The 24,294-nt window shown below is 43.1% G+C and overlaps 1 protein-coding gene across 1 annotated transcript; it reads right to left on the bottom strand.

Moving 5' to 3' along the window:
* Positions 1–5,665: 5,665 nt before the first annotated feature.
* On the bottom strand, positions 5,666–20,262 carry LOC133901443 (uncharacterized). Its single transcript, XM_062342814.1, has 5 exons — positions 20,035–20,262; positions 19,677–19,838; positions 19,176–19,613; positions 6,011–6,067; positions 5,666–5,851 (listed from the first exon to the last, which is right to left on the bottom strand). Exons 1-5 carry the CDS (start codon positions 20,260–20,262, stop codon positions 5,666–5,668), a joined length of 1,071 nt encoding a protein of 356 aa, XP_062198798.1.
* Positions 20,263–24,294: the final 4,032 nt, after the last annotated feature.

A 24,294-nucleotide genomic window follows, 5' to 3' on the forward strand; every position in this document is an offset into this window, starting at 1 on the left:
GCTAATATATTCTGAATCCAACTAATCTCACGTTGGCAATCAAGACAGAATAATTACTTTCTTAAAAACACAAATAGTTAGTGTTGCTAGAACATAGCTTGGATAAAGCAGCGCCGGCCGAGTACAAGGATGTTGTTTTGTTGCATGTGAATCTTCATAAGTTAGTGATCAAAGATCACTACAAGAAAAACAGATAAAAGAGACATGATTTAGTGACAGGTAATTATACGATCCGTCACTTATATAGCCTCAGATCAGGATCGGACATTGACTTGTCATGATGACCTGGGTCATAATACTACCCATCACTAATTACTTTGGTGACAGGTCATAACTACACCCATCACTTATGACTTGGTCATAGGTTACTAGTCTCCTTGCAATAATCATAAGTGACGGGTTGTAGCATAACCCGTCACTTATGACCTAGTCATAGGTAGCGAGTTTCTCTGCACTAGTCATAAGTAACGAGTCTCACTGCACCAGTCATAAGTGATGGGTCATATTACGACTCGTCACTTATAACTTAGCATAGGTGATGGGTCTCCCTACACTAATAATAAGTGATGGATCATATTACAATTTGTCACTTATGAGAAGTCATAAGTGACGGGTAATCTTATCACCCATCACTTATGACTTAGATCTGTTATAGGATCTGGCCAGCGTAAGTGCGCGCCTAGCAGTTGGAGATGGGCCAGCTATTGTGCCCACATAGTAGATCTGAAGATTTTCTCCAGTTTCGCTAGAGACTATCTAATATTTTGTTGATTTGAAGTTTCAATTAGTGCTAGGTCTTTGAAGGTTTGCATCTCCTCCTTTCTTTCTCCTCTAACCCTTATTTGGTAGATTTGTTGTGCTTTGAGTTATAATCGGTCATTTTGTATCTTTATCCAAAATCTTACTACAAGTGAGTTGTATTTATGTTAGATTTGATACTTGGTTTGCCCGACCTACCGCAAGATGTCACAGATCTAGTGTAATTGTATGGAATTTTTAATCACTTGTTTAAGCACACAATTAAGGTAATTGTTAATGAAGAATGAATATTTTTATATTGTAGATGGCGGACAGAAGTTGGATGTACCTTGAGACCAGGACTTGTCCGGAGTGTCTGAGCGGGGTGAAGTATTTTATGAGTGTTGCTTTGACGGATATGAAAGATCATGGTAAAATGACAATGTATTGTCCATATCGCGATTACAGGATGATAATAAGCTCCCAAAACCAGACAATATCCATACACACTTGATCATGCGTGAATTTAAAGAGAATTATACATGTAGGAACAAACATGGCGAGGAAGGCTTTAAAGAGGGAAAGATAGATCGGGGCCTCCATGCTGACAATATGGATCAAGAACTTACACCTGGTGATATGGATCATGATCTCAGGAATGAGGATATATTAGGTTTTAATGATAATGATCTCGAGGATTTTGTGGAGAATATGGAATAGATGGTGCGGATATCAAGTGACACAACGAGTGTAATAATGGTGAGTTTGCTAAATTCCATAAATTTGTGCAGGATTCCAAGACGCCCCTTTATCTAAATTATAAGGAGAAGCACACACAGATATTTGGAAACCTAAAACTTGTACAGCTGAAGATAACCTATGGTTGGACAGAGAGTTTTGAAGCATTGCTGGATCTGCTAAGGGACATGCTACCGGAGGGGAACTTGTGCCCGAAGGCATCTACGGCACGAAGAAGTTAATTTATCATTTAGGACTGAAAATAGAAAAAATACGTGCATGTAAGCATGATTGTATCTTGTTTCGTGGAGAGTATGCAGAGCTGGATCAATGCCCTGTGTGTGGAACCCATCGATATAATCATAGAAATAACGGTGGTGACATGGATGGAGGAAAGAAAAGTAAAAGGCTTCCTAGAAAGGTGGTGTGGTATTTTTCTGTGATTCCCTGTATGAAGTGTTTGTTTACCAATAGAAAGGAGACCCGATTGGTGTGTTAGCATAAGGAGGGTCGTAAGAACGATGCAATAATATGGCACCCGACGGGTTCCGCTAAGTGGCGAATCGTTGATTCCACATTTGGTTGGTTCACTGAAGAATTGAGAAATATTCGGTTTGCTATGAGCACAGATGACATGAATCCATTCGATAACATGAGTAGCTCACATAATACCTGGCCTGTTATAGTGTAGATCTACAACCACCCTAGCTTTGTAACAAGCGGAAATATATTATGTTGTCGATCTTGATATCAGGACTGAAACAACTTGGCACTGATATCGATGTGTACCTTAGGCCTTTAGTTGATGATCATAAGAAACTCTGGTCAAAATACGTGAGGGTTTGGGATTAGTACAAGCAAGAGTATTTTACCTTGCACGTCATGTTGTTTGTCACCATCAATGATCTATCAGCACTTCATAACTTATCATATCAGAGCAAAAGAAAAGGTTTGCCTTCATTGCTTAGATGAAACATGCAGTTTGAGGTCGAACAACTCAAAGAAAATAGTGTACATGCTGCATCGATGTTTCCTTCCCAGGAAGCACTCGTACCGAAACATGGACAAGCAGTTTGATGGCACAAGGGAGAAAGCGTTACCTCCGAGGTATTTCAGCAGGGAAGATGTCCACAATCAGGTTAAGAATATCAATGTAGTCCTTGGCAAGCAAAAACAATCCTTCAAGGACGACGAACAAAAAGGAATGTGGAACAAGAAATTAATACTATTCGAGCTAGAATATTGGAAAAAATTATATGTTCATCACTCTATCGACAACATGCATGTAAAGAATAATATATACGAGAGTCTGATCGGTACATTACTCCAATTGAAAGGAAAAGGAAAGGATCATAAGAACACATGAGCTGACCTTGAAGAAATAGGCTTAAGGCTGGAGCTCCATGCACATGATACGAACTTGTTTCGGTGAAAGAGCTGAAAATGAATTTCGCCATGATGAAGTCTCATGATTGCTATGTGATGATGATGTCACTGCTTGTGGTAGCTATTAGGAACATCCTACCAATTAAGATTCGTGAGGGTATCTTGAGCCTGTGCCTTTTCTTCAATACAATTGAACAAAAGGTGCTCGATCCAGACATGCTGTAGGAGCTAGTAAAGACACTTTGATACTCTATATATTCTTGAAGTGTATTTCCTACCATCTTTTTTCGATATCATGGTACATCTCACTGCTCACCTTGTGAAGGAAATATAGTACCTTGGCCCTGTGTTTCCATATGAGAGATATATGGGCGTTCTCAAGTCGTACGTAAGGACTCGAGCCATTCCTGAGGGATGCATCGTTCAGAGTTACGTGATGAAGGAGGCATTAGAGTGGTCTGTTAATTACATTGATCCAAATAACCCAATTGGCATGCCTGACTCTCACCATGAGAGGAGGCTCGCAGGTGTATAGGTTCTAGGAAAGAGGGCAATAACTCCTGATCCGAAGGCATATGACCAAGCTCAATTTCTCGTGCTGCAACAAATGAGCGAAGTGTGCTCATATATCGATGAGCACACGCAGATACTACTTGAAGAGAATCCAGGGTAGACCGAAGCTTAGGTTGTGATGCAACATATGCAAAGGTTCACAACTTGGTTCCGAGATTGAATCAGAGAATCGAGTACTCCAACAAGTGCTCTGATTAAAAAAACTAGCATCAGGCTCTATATACACAATTATGACATATCAAGGGTATGATATAAACGGATACATATTTTACATGGTTGCCCAAGACGAGAAAAGCATATGCCAGAACAGTGGTATCTGTATCGATGCTTATGATAACGACATGTAGAGGGGTAAATACTACGATCAAATAGAGAAGATCTGGGAGCTGAACTACTTGAGATTCATGGGGCAAAGGACGTCACAAATGATAAGTATGAATTCACTAGCGTTGATCTGAAACATGTCGGATACACGTCTGAACCATTCGTACTCGCTAAAGATGTTCGCAAAGTCTTTTATATGACTGACACAATAAAGAAGAAACGCCATGTGGTTCTCGCTGGGAAAAGATGCATCGTCAGAGTGCAAACGTCGTTGATGAGGAGGAGTTCAATCAATTCGATGGAATCCCCCCTTTTGCTACTGCAATTGTGTCATACCTTTCGCCGATCGAGAAAACACTATACCTGCGTTCCGACCATAATGAAGGGATCCATGTCAAGAAAGCACGGAAATGACAAATTTGAATTTGAGTGTCAAATTTGTAATATTAATGTTAAATTTGAATTTTAGGTTTCAAGTTATTTAAAATTTTAATATTAATGTGAAATTTGTAATATTAAGTGTTTGCTTCCACAAAACAATTTATGAATTTGAACTTGAAAGATTTCTGTCAAAGTAATAGAACATAAGTATAAGCTGACAGGTGAAAAATATAACCCGTCACCTATAATATTCACCTGTCACAAATTATAAGTCATAAGTGCATGTATAACTTATAATAGGTGATGGATGAATATTATAGGTGATTGATGAAATTCTTAACCTGTCACCTATGACCATTATATATATGTATATATACATATATATATACATATATATGTATATATATATGTATATATACATATATATGTATATATATAAAGATCCCGCGTGTCCTTCTTCGTCTCATTTTGCCTAAGTCATTTCTCGCGAGAAGCGCTAGGGTTCACCACCGCCCGTCTCTACCGCGCCTCAGAGCCCCCCAGAGCTTCTCTGCCACCCTCCACCCTCTACCCCACACCTCCTCCATCGACCCCGAGCCGCCTCTGAGCACCCTGCCTCCGTCGACGCCCTCTCCTCCATGCGCCGCCGCACTTGGAGCACCACCTCCCTCGTCCCCGATGCGCCCCAGCCTCCCCCACATGCCGCCCGACCTCCTCATCCCCTACACGGCCCTGCCTCCCTGCGCACTGCGTCCCTCTGGTCCCCGCTGAATTTGTCAATAGACGAATCCTATTGGAATCTGGCCAAGAAGGGAGAGGGAAGGAGGAGGAGAAGAAAGAGGAGGAGAACCCAGGGAACATCGTCGTGCTCTCTATGGTTGCCTAGGTGAGGTTTCTCACCCTAATCTCCTCCTTTTGGTTGATTTTTGTGGTTTAGATCACGAGTTTAGAGAGGCCTAATTGGGGGTTGGGTCGAAATCAGTTTCGTCCTCGTTCTGAAATCCGTCAGATTGTGCAGTCCCTATTCAATGTTGTTTTTGACAAGTTAGCGGCAGAATTAAATTTAGCCACTATTAACAAAGTTGAAGAGGGCTTCAATATCTTTCTTTTTCAGTATGGCTGTGTTTGCTGCAGCCGTTTTTGTGTTTCAGGTGTTGCCATTTGTCAAGCCTTTATTGACAGATCTGTGAAATGTAGAGGCTTAGTTTTAATAGCATTGCTTGGGTTATAGGCTGATATGCGAAACGAAGAGGCCGAGCGAGTTTGTACTGCCTAGTTTAGTAGTTTGAGCTGTAGTTTCAACCGTTCTGAAAATCTGAAGTCAGGGTAATGTTCCATGGCAAACAGCTTGCACTCATCATCTGAGGTGGTGAACTTGTGCTCGAGGGCCTGGCATAATTCTAAATTGACTCTTACATGTTAAAAATGACAAATAACAAGCTGCTTGTTTGTCAACACATCAACTGCTTGAAAGAATGGAAATGTGCCCAAACCATGCACACGTACAGCTTAACAACTCCCATTTTTATCCGGCTGTCATGAGCTGGGGGCATAGCCTGACGTTAGCCTCTCCGAGCATGCCCTCCGCGACGGCCTTGGCGTGGGCGTACATCGCTTCGTCGTTGACGGTGGCCGGGTACGGCGGAAGCTTCTCCTCCATGAAGTCGATGGTCGTAGCGCAGCGGCTCACGGCGGCCTGCCTTTGTATCACCTGCCATCATGCAAGGTACTGGGAATCAAGTTGTAGGCTTTAGAAGCAAGGATTAGGACATATGGATGTCTAAGTACATCGCCTCTTTGAATCTCTTCATGAGATAGGATAGGCCTTCTGTTGTCATGCTCTTGAAGGTGCCACCCAGGGTCACCGTACCGATTCTGGAATGACATTGAAAGCTTCACCTCCTTTGATGTATGCCACAGACACCACCTGCAAAGAAATCCATAAAGATTAGTTAAAGAGATCACCGTGTCAATATCCTGACTTGCACCTCCATATAGCGAACGTACTGGGCCCTAAAGTGGATCGGTTTCGCGTGCAACGAGCTGCTAAAGGCTGAGCACGACGGATGTGAAGACCAGCAAATTAATAAATAAAATAGTCTTGATTAGCAAAATAAATTGTACTTATTAATTATGCAAGGAAATAGATGGTCCACGTGTGGTAACCATGTCTTTCTCGGTACGAATTTCACTACATGCCAACCAATAGGAATACATGTATCGTTTTATAATAGTTTGAGAGATATCATCCTTGAAAGTTGATTGTCATTTCAGTTATTGGTCATTGTAATGGAATAATTCTATGGGTATGATCCGAAGCAATATTTTAGAGTTTTTTATAATCTTTCCAACAGCGCAAAGTACGTCTTCAGAGGATGAGTAGAACTCCAATTTTGGCCATTTAAACTTGTTGTTTGATCGTCAGAAAAGTTCGGTCATGTCCAGATAAGGTTTAGGTCTTCTTAATGATTTTTTTTTTCTGAAAAACAAATGTATACCATTAGTTTATGAAAATTTCTAGCTTCTGGTGAATTATGGTGTTTTTTTGAACATGTAGTTTAGCAGATACAAAAAAGGAGAAGCACACGCTGTCAGTTTCTGTTAGACAATTTATGTTCATTGTTTCCAACGGAGAATTAGGCAGTCTTAGAGGCTAGATAAAGTTATGATTTTTTCACGAAAGTTGTAGATATTTTTCTATAGTTTCTGAAAATGTACCTTCTTTTGTTGTCATAGCTGTTGTAGGAAAAAAAATAAACAAAAAAACTAAAGCAGCACTGCTGTATTTGAACGAATGCAATCTTTGCTTTTTTTCATAAGCGACGGTTACAGGCGTAGGAACGCTTTACTTTCTGTGTGCATTCATTTGTATTGCACCTCATATGAAGTAATATGTTGCCTTTTGCTCACAACAACTTGTACTGGTACGCGTCGTACGTTGCCCAAGGAGGGTTTCGGTGTAGCTTTACACTTTGTTGGGTGTAAAGGCAGTGGATAGGCATTTACTATCTACATATTGTTGCTGCCAAAATTTTATAGTTTCGGCAAGTTCGTGGAGTAGTTGTGGTAACATTTCAGGCTTTTGCAGTGTCTAAGGTGTTACACTTGTTCTCAATAGACGAATTTGTCGAAATTAGCTGTCTTTCTACACCTCTTGTAGTTAGACTGATGCTACCCTGTTCTTAACCTTGATTCTTTTTCTTTCCTATATTGAGAATAGAATATACTACACTTGATTTTTATGGGGTAGAAGAGGACTATCACCCCTCATAAACTACAAGCACAGAGGATGCTAATACTAGAGGCCGCCCCGGTACAAGATGGGGTGGATAGGACCACAAGCCCACACCTGTCATCCTCCTCTGGCAGTAGCGAAAGCCAGTATCACAGCTCGAGCCCTATTCTGTGAGAATGGGAGAACCGACATCGGGCAAGTAGCGAAGAATACAATCCCGTCGAAGAGGTATATATATGAGTCAATGCATTTTATACTTCTTGAATGGAGAAATATATATTTTTTGTTTATGTCAACTTTCCTTGTTTTCTCTCTAGATGGAGGAAGCACACTCTCCAAGCTAGACAACTGGTAGTGGTGCACGAGCTTAAAAGCCAAGGTCATAAACACAGTGGCTGATGGACAAGGTTACCATCACGGGAATCGATGCTGATGGGCTTCCTACGGATGAGAAGGCCTTGAATAGGTTCTGAAGGGTCACAGAGCTCATTGCTCGGGAGAGAGTGCCAATAACGACTAAATTCGATAACCTTAGTGACGAAGCTAAGAGGGACTTGTTTGATAATATCATCAAGGAGTATCTGAAGTACCCTAAAAATATGAGTGGGCGTCAAACAATCACCGTGGTCAATGCAGCAATGAAAGTGATCATGAAACTTCACCAAAGCTTTAAGAGCAAGCTTTTTAATTAGTTTTTGGCTAAAGATGTGGCACCCTTCGAGAGCTACAAACACTTAAAAGAGGAAGATTGGTATGCTTTTGTGCATATGAAGAACTCAGAGTAGTTCAAAAAGGAGAGTGAGGAGAAGAAGCAACTTCGGGCTAGGAACAAGCACAACCACAGGACTGACATAACCGATTACGTGGGGGAAAATGACAAAATGGTAGGCAGAGGATGGAAAGTTAACCAAAGAAGTCCGCAAGAATCCTTGGTTGCAATTCTCAGGATGATCACGATCATATTTGCATGCAAGGGGTGAGCTGTCTAAAAGCGGAGAAATTACATTTAGAAACAGCGAAACCCAGTCAGTCGTAGAAAAAGTAAAAGAAAATGCAGCCGAAGCTAGCCATGGTTCTTTTACCGTGATTAGGGAACATGATGTTTTCTCAACGATGCTAGAAAACTCGGAGCACACAGGTCGAGTGTGAGGTGTATCAAGTTCTCAGGTTTGGGAAATATGCTTTCCCGAAGACCTCAGAATGTACAAGAAGAGAAAGATGTCAGGTGCAGTGGACGTGGATGTATGGACACAATACATCACCTGGAAAGTTTATGCAAACATCATGCAAACACTTGCCGCACAGGGAATAGAGATTACCATCCCAGTGGAAGCTAGCTCCAAAACTGTAGGGAAGAGTATATATGCCTCCAAGGAGGTTGATTAAGAAGTAGCTGATGCCATGACTAAACCATATACTATTGATTTGCTAGAAGGGCTCATGCCCTGTAGCATTGTAATCAGGCTTGGTGGGTATCTTATTGAGGTTGCAAGGGGCCAAGTGCTTTCAGATGTCCGTATCTTACATATGGTCCCGATACATGCTGACTATGTCGTGGTTACGGTGGACATGGTACATAGCAATGTCACCGATGATGTGTTAGAGCTCTCCCCCTCTCCCCCAATAATGAAGTCACAACTTTGGGAAAAACTCTTCGGCAAAAGATCTAGTGGAAGAGGGACGACATCGTGGTCTCTAGTGCATCCCAATCTAGACGAGCTTCAAGTGCACCACCGCCACACCCCTCAGTTCCAGAGAAGGCATCGCTGCCTTCTCCTCCTCCAGAGAAGCTGACTTCACTGCCTTCTCCTCCACGTCCAGCAGCCTTGCTTCCAGCTCCAATGTCGTCTCCCTTAAAGAGCCCAAAGAAGAAGGAAAAGGAAGCCGAGAAGAAAGGCTCTAAGAAACACATGCTGAAGAGGTCAAAAGTCATTGTATCGACGAAGAAGTTCACAGATATTAGAGCAGCATGGACTAGTGCCCATACGAAATTCAAATATGGGAAGCCCTTGCTAGCAGGAGATGACATAACAAGAGCGAGACAAGCATATGTCGACCTGCATAATTACTACATGCAGATTTCTAGAGACACCAATGCTCAAGTCATAGTCATACATCACAAACAACGACATGACTTAAAAGATGACGGCTACTTATATGACCTCTTCAACCTTGATACCATAGACGTATCGTTATTATGAATATTCACATTGTAAGTCATTTGAAATTGGACATTCATTAATTAACATCTCTAATTTCTTGAATCTAACTATATTCTTATCTGTAGGCACTTGATCAAAGAAACAAAGAAGATTAAGGAGCCTCTCAGATTTCTTGACCCTAAGGCCATTACAATCTCAGTTATCCAACTTCACCCCGACTGCATTGTGGACTATGTAGCCAGAGCAATGCAATATTATTCTAAAATGGACTACCTATTGGGTGCCCATAACACTGGTGGTCATTAGATCTTACTGGTCATTTGCCTCAAGTGGAACTTGGTGTGGTACCTCGACCCATCAAGACCAATAGGACTAAAAGACAAACCTAGAGAGCGTGATTATAGTGCAGTAAAAGGATTCCTCGACGTGTAAGTTTTGTCTGGCTTAGTTTATATATTTAACTTTGCTAACATTCAAATGTTCTTTAATCGATCCTTCTTTATGCATGGCTTTTGACAAATATATTTGAGTTGATCTTGACTATAATGCAACAGACAGCTGCAGACTGACACACAAGACTGGGTTTGCAATAAGTGCCACCAAACAGATGTACCTTCGAGCTTTTTTCCTTTCGATCTAAACATAAATTTTCTTTTCTGCAGTATCACCAACAACCACTGGGTAACGCCTATAGATTCTATGTTGCTTGGAACATGCTCATCATGCTCCAATCAAAGGATATCAAATCCCTCCATGTAAGTTCAATACAAGATTATTCAATACTAATTTCAGTAATAAGTTTAATTCCATGATAACGTGACATTAGTTACACGTCAAATTATGCATGATTTTTTAGCTTATTTTCTCGACGACGGTGCACTCTCAAGGATTCAACAACGGATCACCGAGTTCATGATGTCTGAAGTCATTAACCCACATGGTGAGTTGCACTATAAAAACCTTAGAGGTCTTATGTAATATGAATTAATTGGAACTTCATAACAATTGTGATTCAGTAATGAATTTAAGGAAACTTTGTAACCTTTGCGATTCTGTGATGAAATGAGTTCTTATATAAGTGTGTTTGTCGATATGGATTTGGATACGTTGTTGTTGTTTACAGGGAGAAGTCGACTGCCAAATCCTGACTATGCTCCAGGATGCAGCAAGGAAACAATATAATCATGCAGTGTAGACTACACATAAGTGATGGGTAAGTTTGTTATCAGTCACTTATGTTTTTATTTAAGTGACGGGTGACTTATTAATCCATCAATAACTTCTCCCCAGCACATGGGTGAAAGACATAAGTGACGAGTGAAGAGGTTACCCATCACTTATGGCTTCTCCCCAACACATGCTTGAAAAACTTAGTTACCCGTCACTTATGTCCTAACACAAATGATAGGTAAAGAGGTTACCCGTTATTTATGTCTTGTTCCCAAGCACATGGGAGACGCTCATAGGTGACAGGTCACGGTTACAACCCATCACCTATGACTTTATCGATGACGTATCCTTATTTTATCACCAATGACTAGTCATTAGTGACGCGTTTTAGGTGACGGGTGCGGAATCCACCACCAATATCCGTTATAGCCCGTCACCCTTAGCCTTTTTCACATAGTGGATATGTATTAAATACTTTAGTCATTGTTCTGAATGGCAAATAGTAATAAAAAAAATGGAGGATAGACCTAGACTAGCCCATTTGGGACCAAAGTATACATTTGTTCCTCGTTTTTGTCCTTCTTTTAAAAACTTAAAGCATATTTCTATTTTCACTAGTTTCGAAACACATGTAACCACTTTTACGATACAATAAATGTGAAGAAAAACTAAATTAACCACCAATGGAAAATACAAACGTGCAATGGGCATATGTATGGGTTTGGTTGGATTCTGGATAGGCAAATCTGTTAAGAGAGCCTTGACCAACTTGAGGAATTTGGGATATTCTTCTGAGTGCCTTGGGATGATTAGGACTCAGATTAGATTTTACTAATCGCTAGCCTATATCCTCAACACGTCAAAGAAAAAAAAAACTGATCGGGCCTAACAAAACCACCAACGCCTGCATCTTAGCATTAAAATACTCCTTGTGTACACTTCTTTTTAATGGCTATGGAAGGGGACTCCCAATGTGCCCCTACTTCTGTTCAAGCTAAAGAGAGATAATTTTTCTTACACCAAGCTAAGGAGATGATTACACATAAAAGCGCAAATCCATGTACTCATAGCCAAATTAAATGTGTGACAAAGTCACAAACATAGGTTTTCTAGCTTGCAATATAAAAACTCGACCACGGGAGAAAATTCTAGCTTGCAATATAGGACATGTACTTTTTTGTTTTTTCTAAATTGATCTCAATAATTGAATCCAATATATTTACGAGCTATGATCAGTGGCGTGCGCAGGATTAAAATCTATGGGGTGGTCTAGAAACAGTCACCAGGATTCGGACGGCTACCGGTAAATACCTCGCTCTTTTAAAATAATTTACCAGATCATGCTCAGTGGAAAGATAAGAACACTTAGATCGATGCATGCTGGCTCAAATTTAAAGCTCTGATGAGATAGGTGAGCATTACCAATGAGATCAACTTAATCGATTAAACAAATAACGCACTGAACGAAAAGTTGTTCGGTATTTCTTGTCTTTACTAAGATTAGAACTGCCTGTCCCCTATATGCAAATTAAAGTAGCCAGCGACAGGCCGCCTAAACGTATCTCTAATAACTTCGAAAAGTTCAATAAAAAAGAAGAAATGCATATAAATATATGCATGGATCGATGGGCATCTTTTTAGGGTTTCGTTTTGTTTCGTTCTAGCGGTAACTTTCACGACGAGGAGCATGAGAAAGAAATAACGAAAGGGAGGGAGGCACGGAGCAAGATATACTAGTTGAGGTTTACTGACGACAGGTGGCAGCATGCGTGTGGAAGTCGCCATGCAGACGTGACCTTGTTGCGCCAGCAGCTCTTTCGGCTTCTGCTGATTTTTTTTGCAACTTTCCGCACATATAATGCTAGGAAAAAAGTTAAGGTGTGGTTGTTAGTCACATTGAGTAGTCAGATTATTAGTTTTGACAATCAATATAAAGATTTTACAGGCAATATACAGGTAAAATCTGAACATGTTTATCAAATTTGCCTATTTGTATGTGAGGAGGAAAGTAGAAACAGGCTTGTGGGAATGGGAACTGTGAATCTCTATCGACAATCATTAAGGTGTTATAATCTTGAGCTCTATAATCTTCCCCTTGTGGAAGTAATAAGCGAAGGGAAAAATCTTCAGGATGGCCGTATGGCAGCACCTAATCTGAAAATTCTTAGCCGGCATGATTCATTGGTCCACTGTCCACCGACTTTGATCACGGCCGGCCGCATTTGCTCATTTGTATCATGCTGTTTATTTAGTCCACTGACGCACTCCAGAAATTCTCGGTGTTGTCCTAAAAGAGAACCGGATCGGACGCAGTATGTTAGCAGCAGCATACTGTATTGACCTCGTCAGAAAGGGATTCAGTAGCCACTCAACCCCGGGTCGCTTTAGGAATTTTTGGCATTTAATTCAAATTTAAACTAAATTCTTGACATTAAATTTACTGTTATTAGCTTCAATTTTATGAAGAGAATAAGACACTACGTGAAAAAAAAGGTAACGGGTGAAAACTGTCATTAGTGACAGGTCCCGTATCTATCATTCCGAATACGTCATTGTTGACTAGTTATAAATGACGGATAAAGATCCGTCATCAATAAAGATATTAGTGACAGATCATAACTGTACCTGTCACTTATGAAGCTCAAAAGTGACAGATCATAACTGTGACCTGTCATTTATAAAAAAATCATAAATGATGGGTCACAGTTATGACCCGTTACTTATGACTGATGAACGTTTTTTATATTTTTTAACAAGAAAGAAGTCAAAAAAATATTTTTTTTCACCTGAGTTATCCCAACGTAGAGGCTATCATCACTCATCACGTGTCATATACTATTTTCACACTGTTTTTATACTTTGCGTTCTGTATGAATCGAACTCACGACCTTCGCTAGTATACGTTGTCCAATACCATCCGTCACTTATAACTATTTTTGTGTCGAATTGTAATTTATTAAGTGACTTAGAGTGATATTCGGTAAAATATGCATAAATTTTACATATAGACTCTGATTTTGACGTTTTTTTAACTCTACGAATATCTACTAAAAAGGTACATCCGCTTCTCCCTAGCTTCGTCGAGTTTGCCGAAGTTTTTGAGACCAAAAACGGCTTGCAAGATTGAGTTCTCGCCCTCTTATGTTTCTGTATCATTTTCAGAACACACGTTTATGTTCATAGCTGCCACTCCTTACATCAAATTTGAACAGAAATATAGAATAATTCGTATTCTATGCTACCGAGGTGAGAAAAAATAGAATAAAAATAAAATAAAATAGAAAAATTATAGCATCATTCTATGTGCATATTTACTATATAAGAAAAATTTAAGTAAGTTATGATAGAAAATCGATTGACTAATATATCTAATGATTGATTAATTAAAATTCTTTTACCTGCTCTGTTTTATCAAACTGTTCATTAGTGACAGGTCACAACTTGACATATCAATAATAACTTTTAGAATGACCCGTCACCGATGAATTGATTATTAATGACGGGCCACAACTTGATATATCACTTATGACAAGATTAAAATGATCCGTCACTTATAACTTAATAATAAGTAACAGGTTGCAATTACGACCCATCATTATTATTATAAATAACATGTCGTAATATGACATATTATTAATTTTGTGTTTTTTTATCTATTTTTTATGTAGTGAGATCTAGCGATCGTTTAGCTTAACGTTGGACAGAAAATAATTGAGAACTATTTCAGAAGTAGCAGCTCATCAGAAGGTCCTCACATCGACGTTGCAATCTTGAGAAGCCACCGCCCTTCGACATTCAACCACTGATTTCCCCGCAGATTTCTTCTGTAATTTACTGCGACACTACACTGCTTCAGTGTCACAACAGGATCTGGCCGCACCCAATTACGTGACAAGATTAAAAGTTGATGTTATTTGTGGCGAAAGTAATGTCAGAATCTCGCAACGATTCCAGGATCGCCGCGAGAACATCACCCGAAGCTACTGACATAACTGAATGTTTCAGTGGTTTTTTTTCTCAGATGACGAACAGTACTCTGAACTTCTTCAGAGTCTGCATGCGCGATTTCAGAGTCAACTGAGATGCGATTTGTGCTGCTCAACTTCCGCAGCTTTTCATGTGTTTTCTCCTCTATTTATTGAACAAAACAACAGACATGCTGATCCAAGACCAAGCTATTCTTGCACCATCCCACGAGCTTCAGTTGTGCATCAGAAAATGACGCGCACATTGCCTGAAAATCGGCTTGTACTCTAAACCGACGACTTGGCTAAAGACAGATTTGAATGCATGACTCAAAAAACAAACTAGCATTGACTTGAATTAGACTACACTAGAATTAATGCGCGGCCTTGCCGTGCTCGCATGGTGTGCAGGGTTCACAAATGCGTGTGAGGCTCGAAATTCGAACACAGCGCATTTGTCGAATATCGTGAATATTAGTCAAAATTTGAAGAATTCGGTAAGAATGCGGCCAAAATTCGTAAAAAAAATTGATTTTTTTGAATTTGAATTCAAATTCGACCAATATGTGTCGGTTTTCGGAATGCGACTGAGCTTGAATCGGGGCGATATTCGCGCATTTTGTTCGCATTTGTAAACCCTGATGGTGTGTGACCATGGTTGATGGCCAACTTGTAAAATTAGTCAATTTTAAAGAATTTTAATTTCAAATACATCCATTTAATTGAAGTGCAACTTCTCAAAATGGATTTATTAGGGTGTAATCTACATTTTGGCCAAGTTTCATAATTTTTGGTACAGCTTAACTTATTAAAATTTGAGAGAGAAGATAAGAGGGAAAAGAAAAACACACGTATACATGTCAAAAATAAGTATGTCCCAAGAGAGGTAATCGGGAAAAAAGAGATGCTTTGGTAATTTTTTATATGTACATTGTTTGTACTATTTAAAGTTTTTTTAATATTTCACGTTTTATGTATAAAATGTACTTTGCAATATACTTAGTGTCGAGAGTTTAATACATTAGTTAGCATGATTAATAGATTGTTTAAGGGCTCGGTTAACTTTCGCTCTCATAAACAATAATACCGATATCAGAAACATCATAACCGAAACAACATGAGCGAAGACATGTTGTTATAAGTTAGGTACCCATACTTGAGATCGAAACACCCACCCGTAACCATAGCTTCAAGCAGATGACTACACATGATTTCTCGTATATCTATTTCTGTAACTAAGTATCTATACGAGACAATCGTAGAGTTATCATCTTAATTTTAATAGTACAATATATGTACCTATTCTTGCATAGGTAAAAAAAATATTAAATTTTACCATCATGGGTGTTTGAAATACATTAGTAGGAATAGTATATAACACTTGGAGGTGAATAGTAACAATACTTGTTTATTGCTGTGCGCTTAATTTTTTACGAACATATAACACTTACAGGTGGGTCCATCAGCTGATGTACAGCCGTATTCTTTTCTCATTCTTATCTTCATTCTGTTCTTATCCCCATCCCAAGCTCCCAAACTCGCTTGTTCTCGTAGCCAGGGGAAGAAATTTTCCAAAGAACAGAGCAGGCCTGCGTTCCACCTCTCTTGTCGGCCGCATGCCCCTCTGCTTCACTACCCATGCCCGGAGCCCACTCTTCCTTCTCATGCGTCGCAGCCCACTATTCCTTCTCGTCCGCCGCAGCCGGTCTCGAGACCATCAGCGGGATGGTGGCCATGGCGGCGCTGTCGAGCTGGGACAGGTGGAGAAGCACGCACACGCGTCCGTGCTGTGCATGGCCAGCAGTCGGAGCTCCATCGCCGCACTCCTCGGTGCAGGGTTTTACTTACCGGTAGCAGAAATTTATCAAATTATTGATAAATAGGTTTTATTGATAACTTTTTCGATCAAAATTTAGAAAAAACAGATCAATTTCTCTAGAAAATAACACCAATCATCTTCAAACAATTTAACATAAAAAATTACACATAATAATATATAAATAATATAGTATCACAGATTCAAATATACAATAGTAGTGGTGTACTGTTGTGCCGTTAGACAGAAATTAAAAAAATAAAAAATTTAGACGATAAAAAAAACTTCTCAGGCTCAACCGATAAAACAGAAATGTCAAAAATATCGGAATTCTATCGCCGATAAATTTTTCCCTAAGTGAGTCCAATGACAGCAACTCTGGCTCCGCTATCTTCCACCTACCTCGACGATTACGGCGCACACTCTGACTCTTCTGCGTGTGACAAGCCGTTGCTCGTCCTCGATCTGTGTGGCAGGAGGCCAGATCTGAGTGGACAATGGTCGGCGATGGTGGATCTAGGAGCGGTCGCGGCAGGGCGGCACTGGCCCGTGCATGGATGTTGCCGCCCTTGGCAAGTGGCAGATTCGTTGAGGAGATGATGAGGGAGCATAGCATCCTAGAGACGACATGTGGCGATCTCTTCGACCACATCGACGATCTGCTCGACATCCCCAAGGAGGAATCCACCGTTGACGTGGTCCTCCTTGACGTCAGTGGTGGCGACGATGACAATGGCCCGGCTGTGCTACGGTGGTGTTGGTATTACTGCGGTCTGGACACTAGGTGACGAGCACGGAGGAGCAGGCGGCTGCGGTGTTAGGGTGTCGATCGAGGTTGTGGATGTCGAGCGATGGCATGCCAGAGGGTCGGCGATGGCATGCCAGAGGGTCGGCAATGGGCTGGGCACATATGGCGGCAAGGCTGTGCATGGGGGACGGCGCGACCATGGTGGTGGAAACGCATTAGCACTCGTTGTCGTCGTTCCCCTTGCAGGGCGGCCACGGCCCAAGCAGGCGAGTGAAGGCGGTGGCCCGGAGGCCTGCGCTTCCGGCGGTGGCAACTTGAGCAGGCAACTGACGATGGGGAGGGCAAGAGCGGCAACCTCTCGCTCTCGTCATTCCCCCCACAGTCTATCATGTGGTCAGGCATGGCCTACCACCAATTCTCCGTCAGATGGCATCATCCCCGCACTGTAACTTATGAATGATGTGGAATGGTATCTGAACGAATACTCAGAACATACAGGGCCCAAGGTAGCGTGTCGGATAGGGCCTGCAAAACGTCACGACCGTGGTATCCAACGGCTAATAATTAGAGCTTGCTCCATCGAACGGTGACGGAACCAGAGGCTGGCGTGGCATCATGTGGGATGCGAAATCTTACGCGGATTCGGTATTAGAGATAAATCCTCCTAATCTAGTTACGGCTAGTGTCGACCACACCAATTCTTCCACTTTTCAAAGACGAATGGTAATTCATTTCCACATATGTTTAGCGCATCTTCATCATGGTCCGCATCGAGCTCCATCTCTCGGTCTTGAGCTGGATTTGGCACTTTCGATGAAGCATTTGCTTGAGGTAGTGGATCATCCATCTGCTGAGAGGCTGGAGTTATCATCTCTTGTGGTGGTGGTGTAGTGGATTCAGTGGTTGGGTTCACCGGGTACTCCATAGTGAAATTTCACTAGATTTCCCAGAGGGACCTACCTTGCTGGCTTGTCCTTCCCAACGCGAGCCCACCATTTCATCAAAGACTACATCCTGCATCACGATGACCCGATGCACCACCAGATCGTAAACACGATATGCCTTCGATCCTTCCTCATACCCGACGAAGATGCCTGAGACACTTTGATCATCGAGCTTATTTGGTCACGGCTTAGTGACCTTGGCGTAGACGACATAGCCAAAGACGTGAAGGATGCGTACGCTTGGCTTGCGCCCATGCCAATCCTCACAGGGTGTGACTCCATTGAGGACCTTCATCAGGGAGTGATTGAGGATGAACACAGCAGTGTTCACTACCTCCCCCCAAAAAGCACTTGGGAGATTCTTCGTCTTCAACAAGCAACTTGCCATGTCAAGGATGACCCCGTTCCGTCATTCCACCATGCCATTTTGTTGTGGCTTGTATGGCGCGGTGAGGTATCTTGTGATCCTGCGATCAACGGAATACTCTCAAAATTCCATGGAGGTGAATTCCCCCCCCCTAGTAGGTGCGCAAAACTCGCAAGTGACATCTAACCTGCAATTCAGTAGATGCTTGGAATTGCTTGATTGCGCTCGATGCTTCATCCTTCGTGCGCAAAAGATGGAGCCACATATACCTGCCACGGTTGTCAACCAGCAACAAGAAATACTTCTTCCCTTCATGCATCGCCAGTATGATCAGAGTGCACAAGTCACCGTGGACATGCTCAATGTGTTGATTTGCACGGTACTTGGCCTTCTGTGGAAATGGTGAACACCTTTGTTTTCCTACCATGCAGTCGGAGAGGATTTCCTTAGTGAGATCGACCAGCGGAAGGCCATGGACCATGCCATGGCTTACCAATGTGCAGATGAAGTCGATGTTCAAGTGGCCAAAACACGCATGCCACAACCAAGTGTCGTCGTCGAGGTGTGCGGTCATGCATTATGCGGCCTGAAGGGATAGTACATACAACCGATTGGGTGTGCGTCTCACCTTAGCCAATAGATGCTGCTCACGATCCTTGATCCGTAGTGTCCTGTCTTCAAACATCACCTGACAGCCGACCTCATCAAGCTGGTCAAGGCTAATCAGGTTGCTGTGGAGCCATGGAATGTAGTAGACTGCCATGAGAAAGCGTTGTCGACCGCCATGACCAGTGAGCCTCACAAAGCCCTGGCCACAGATGTCGATGGTGGACCCATCACCAAACTTAACAGATCTCGTGATGCCTGTGTTGAGATCGGTGAAGGCCTCCTTGTTCCTGGTCATGTGGTTTGATGCCTCAATATCAAGATACCAAAGCGAGTCCAGTGCGCCACCTTGTCTACAGAGCCTCGAATATGCATGTTCTTCATTTAGTAGTACATGTGCACCAACACATTTCGTGTCAGTGGCCACCACCATGAGTAGCGCAGGTTCTTCCTCCTCTACCTACGTGAGATTGGCCTCATCTCATTTCTTCTTGCAACACTCTCGCCCAATGATCGAGCTTACCAAAGAGCGACATTTGTCTTGGTTTGCCTCACGTCTATTGTTGTGTGTGTCCTTCCCGTCGTTGTTGCCACTATCATGGGATCTGGTGTCCTGTCCATGACCACGCTCGCGACGATGGAAATTGTTGAAGCCAGTGTTCTGATCACGCTTGCAGTTGTGCTCCTGCCATTCAGCTTTAGTCAGCAAGGAGTTGTCCAAACGAGCGATCATTGGTGTCAGTGTTGAGATGATCCTCATCAGCCTTCAGGTGACCGGTGACTTCTTCCAGGGACAATTGATCAATGTTGAGCAAAGTTTCAATTGACAGTGCCACCTGGGGATACGTCGATGGTATGACGCGTAGGAACTTTTACACCACCTGCTCTTCATTGATGGTGTCACCAAGAATGGAAAGCATGTTAATCATTCTGCCTAGACACATGGAGAAATCTTCAATGTTCTCCCCATCCTTGAAATGAGCAGCTTCAAACTCCCTTCTGAGCACCTGTGCCTTGGCCTTGCGCATCCGTTCCATGCCCATCTTCATTGTTTTGATTGCCTCCCACGCTTCCTTCATCGAACACTTTGCAGCTAGCGTGGCGACCATATCAGCCAGAACAACACGCAAGATGGACTCAAACCGCCGCCGCCCATGCCCATCTTCATGTGGTACCCAACTTCATCATCTGGGTCAACTCCATCTTCCACCGCCACCCACAGACCCCGAGCCTACAACATTACCTTCATTAGGAGCTACCAGTCGCCATAGTTGGTGCACATCAGCGTCAGATAGTTCACTACACCACCTACTTCCTTGATCACGTGCTGCTCTTGCGGCTGCTAGTGCCCGCCATTGGCACGGTGCCTAGGCCTACGTGGTGGAGGCGATGGCGAACGTCTACACCTGAGCAACAGAGGGGTCATGGAACTGGGCGGTGCTTGGGTTCGTGATGTCGACATGCCAGTGTTGAAGATGATGTTGACATGGCACTAATGCTAATTGTCAGAATCGCGCAACGGTTCCCCAGATCATCGTGAGATCGATCACCCGAAGCTACGGATGAAACTGAATGTTTCAGCAGTTTTTTCCCCAGATAAACTGTACTCTAAACTTATTCAGAGCCTGTGTGATTTCAGAGTCAACTGAGATCAATTTGTGCTGCTCAACTTCTGCAGCTTTCAAGTGTTTTCTCCTCTATTTATTAAACAAAAAAAACATAGTGTTGATCCACGATCAAGCTACTCTTGTGCTAACCCACGAGCTTTGGTCCTGCATTAGAAAATGACACGCACATTGCCTGAAAATCGGCTTGTGCTCTGAACTAACTGCTGGCTAAACACAGACCTGAGCACATGGCTCAAAAAACAAACTAGCAAACAAACTAACTAGCAGTGACTTAAATTAGACTACAAGTAATTCTCTCATGTTAGGTAGTGTGGTCTTCTCCACTGATCTTGTGGTGGTCTTCTACATTGATCTTGCTGAGCCTAATGTTCTTGGATGGACGGAACCTGCACGGATCCAAAGAACCTGCGCGGCGACCCTATACAGATTCAATGAACGAGACGAGGGGATCCAGGATCAGCCACATGCGCACCCCCCGTGTTGCCGTAGGCTGAAGCTTCACCTTTACTGCGGCTTTGGCTTCGAGAAGCATGCATCCGCCCATGATTAGCTAGCCGGCCACTTTGCCCGAACGAGGCAAACAATGTGCCTAGATTCACTCCAGACAAAACGCTTCTCTTAGCAACATGGTAGACGAAGAGATATAGCGTTTGATGACGGGAACGGAGAAAGAAATGCCTGAAGTACCTTCTTTCTACCAAGTATTCCAAGTGCTGTCAGAGATTTATCTGAGTTTGAATCATCTTCCATGCTTCGTTTGGCATTGCGGTTTTTCAAAAACACCTATATATTTTTAATATTTTGGATGTGACAATTGGTTGAAAGAACTATTAGTAAAGCTATATCATCTCATAGCGTAATATGAACAAATATGCATGCCGGATCTAATCGGAATGATGCCGATGGAGTCCACAAGAATCGCGTCTCATGATTGCCAAGATCTAGCAACTTGGAGAATGCCCATGACAAAAACTAGGGATGATTCACCATCCATACATAAAACACTCAGCTTGCCCTGCCACAGTTCTCACATGCTCTGCAATTCTAATGGAGGTCGACCTGGATGCCTCGCGCTGTCCCCAGCATGGGGCCTCGTGAGGAAGTGGCAGGAGCAGCTAGTAGCTCTCAAATCTCTAGCACCGGAAAAAGAAAAGGTCAATTTGATCATTGAAGAAATGCTTTTGATTGGGTTTGGCCTGATTGATTGGTGAGAAAGTGCTGATCATGAGTGCAATACTGGAGATATTTAGATAATACATTGTGGTATTACTATAGCGATCATACTAGCTCAATTACCACGTCATATGTAAATGGGTTAAATGCTCAAAATATCTATCTATACCCATAATTGTAACACATTATCTTAGAGACGGATGGTAATTTCTCCTACTCCTTTTCTCTATAAATACGCCCTCAAAAAGTAGGGGAGAGGGAACTCCAATTTTTTCCTCGTTACACTGACTCTCTATCTCTCCTTTCAGCTCATTGTTGATCCCTAAGATTGAGCCTCCTCATTAGAAGAGGCTCTCGATGTATTCTATTTGAGGCACATTTTCATGTGCCAACAAATGGCACTGTCCCAGGGGAGATGTACAAAAAGCTCATTAGGAAGGAGATGAGCAGGAAGAATCTTCATGAACTAAAAAGCATGAGCGCACCCTCTCCTTTGCGCGAAGGATGACCACGACCCTCCTTGAGCTCGTCATCACCGTCGCAGGGTCACTGCACGATACGACGTGTGTGAGGGGAGCACCACCATGGCTACAGGAATGTGGGCTCGTCGTCCCGGTCACCGGCTCACTACACAGAACGGTGCATGTGGGGGTGACCACGAGCACGCTGACTCGCTATCTTCCTCCATGAGACTCGAACCTCTATCTTCCCCGCACTGGCTGCAGTGGTCGCTGACTTTCAGTGTGGGACGACACACGAGTGGAGAAGGCCACCACGTCACTACCAACACAAATGATGGTTGTCACAAAGTCGCGAGCCATGTCTGCGGCTCAGGGACAGAGCACCTCTGAATCCGCAGGCGAACACGGAGGTAAGGTCCATGCAAGCCTCCGCGCATGAGGTAAGAGCATTCACCCATTTATTGTGTAGCAGTTGGTTGTACCCTTACTTATTACTAGGATAACTAGTGGTCAAACGGGCTAGCAAGTACTCATACTAGCTTTTCAAAAGCTAGAAAGCATTTCTTAGTATAGAGCCTACCATAGTTCATATCCCTGGTACGTTTAGCACGTGCTCGGGGTCACAGGGCATGCACCACAACATACTGCATCTAGAGCACCTTCTTGTTTATTGTGGCATGATGTTGCGTGGGCTGCAAGCTGTGACACAGTCAAATCACCTGACATGCACTCAATGTGGGCACAGGCACTGACCATAGCAGGGCATGGCGCCGCAATGCTTGACTAGAGTCTTCATGTGGTTAGACCATGTCCCTGGGGTACATTTTACTTGGTGTACAAAGTAGCGGTATATTTGTTTACTTGCACGCTCTTGCAACTTTTGTTAGTTGCAGTAGTCAGTATTTACTTCTTTCAGATGTGGATAGCTCACTGGCTTGACCATGCCATAGAGGTTAAAATATCTCAAGATGGTTGTCTGCTAGCCACTCCTTTTTAATAGGTAGTACACTAAAGTCAGTCCAAGGCATGCGAACTTGGGGCATAGTCATTAAATCCGCTGTATTTTACGGCAACATGCACATGCTCCGGTGGTAAAATCATGTTTTTCACCATGACACATACATGAGCCTACCATTTGTACCACGTTGTCACATATCTATGATAGCATGTGGCCATGGCTGCTTTATTGTAATTACCTTAACACGTGTACAACATGAGCATGAGCTAGTAGTGCTCTCTATCTCTCTCACACATAGGGTCCAGAGAGCTCAAGCTCTTGATGCCATGATTGTTCCGCCGCTTGCCTCTGCTCTTACCTCACACTTTGCAGGCCTCCGCTGGAGGGCCACCTCGCTTCGGAGCCTCACATGCCGAAGAGCCACCTCGTGCTAGAGCCGCACACACCAAGGGCCGACTCTGCGAGCCTCCGAACCGAGCGGGCTTCACAGGCCACCGCTAGAGAGTCACCTCACTTTGGAGCCTCAAACACCGAAGGGCCACCTCGTGCTGGAGCCACACACACACCGGGGGCAGACTCCGTGAGCCTCCGAACTTAGCAGGCTTCACAGGCCTCCGCTGGAGGGCCTCCTTGCTTCGGAGCCTCACACACCGAAGGGCCACCTTACGCCGAAGCCGTACACACGGGGGGCCGACTCCCGAGCCTCCAAATCAGGTGGGCTTCGTAGGCCTCTGCTGGAGGGCCACCTTGCTCCAGAGCCTCACACGTTGAAGGGCCACCTCGCGCTAGAGCCACACATATTGGGGGCCGACTCATCGAGCCTCCGAACCAAGTGGGCTTCGCAGGCCTCCACCGGAGGGCAACCTCACTTTGGAGCCTCACACGTCGTGGGGCTACCTCGCACCAGAGCTGCACACACCG

The sequence above is a fragment of the Phragmites australis genome, chromosome 20 (genome assembly GCF_958298935.1).
Source record: "Phragmites australis chromosome 20, lpPhrAust1.1, whole genome shotgun sequence".
NCBI classification, from domain to species: domain Eukaryota; kingdom Viridiplantae; phylum Streptophyta; class Magnoliopsida; order Poales; family Poaceae; genus Phragmites; species Phragmites australis.

Bases quoted from the DNA above. Each gene is read 5' to 3' on its own strand.
- LOC133901443 (XM_062342814.1), bottom strand. From the start codon at position 20,262: ATGGTCGCCACGCTAGCTGCAAAGTGTTCGATGAAGGAAGCGTGGGAG. The intron at 6,068-19,175 runs GTGAGACGCACA...ATTTCTTTGCAG, and splicing joins AGCAGCATCTATTGGCTAAG to GTGGTGTCTGTGGCATACAT. The intron at 5,852-6,010 runs GTACGGTGACCC...GCATGATGGCAG, and splicing joins TCAATGTCATTCCAGAATCG to GTGATACAAAGGCAGGCCGC.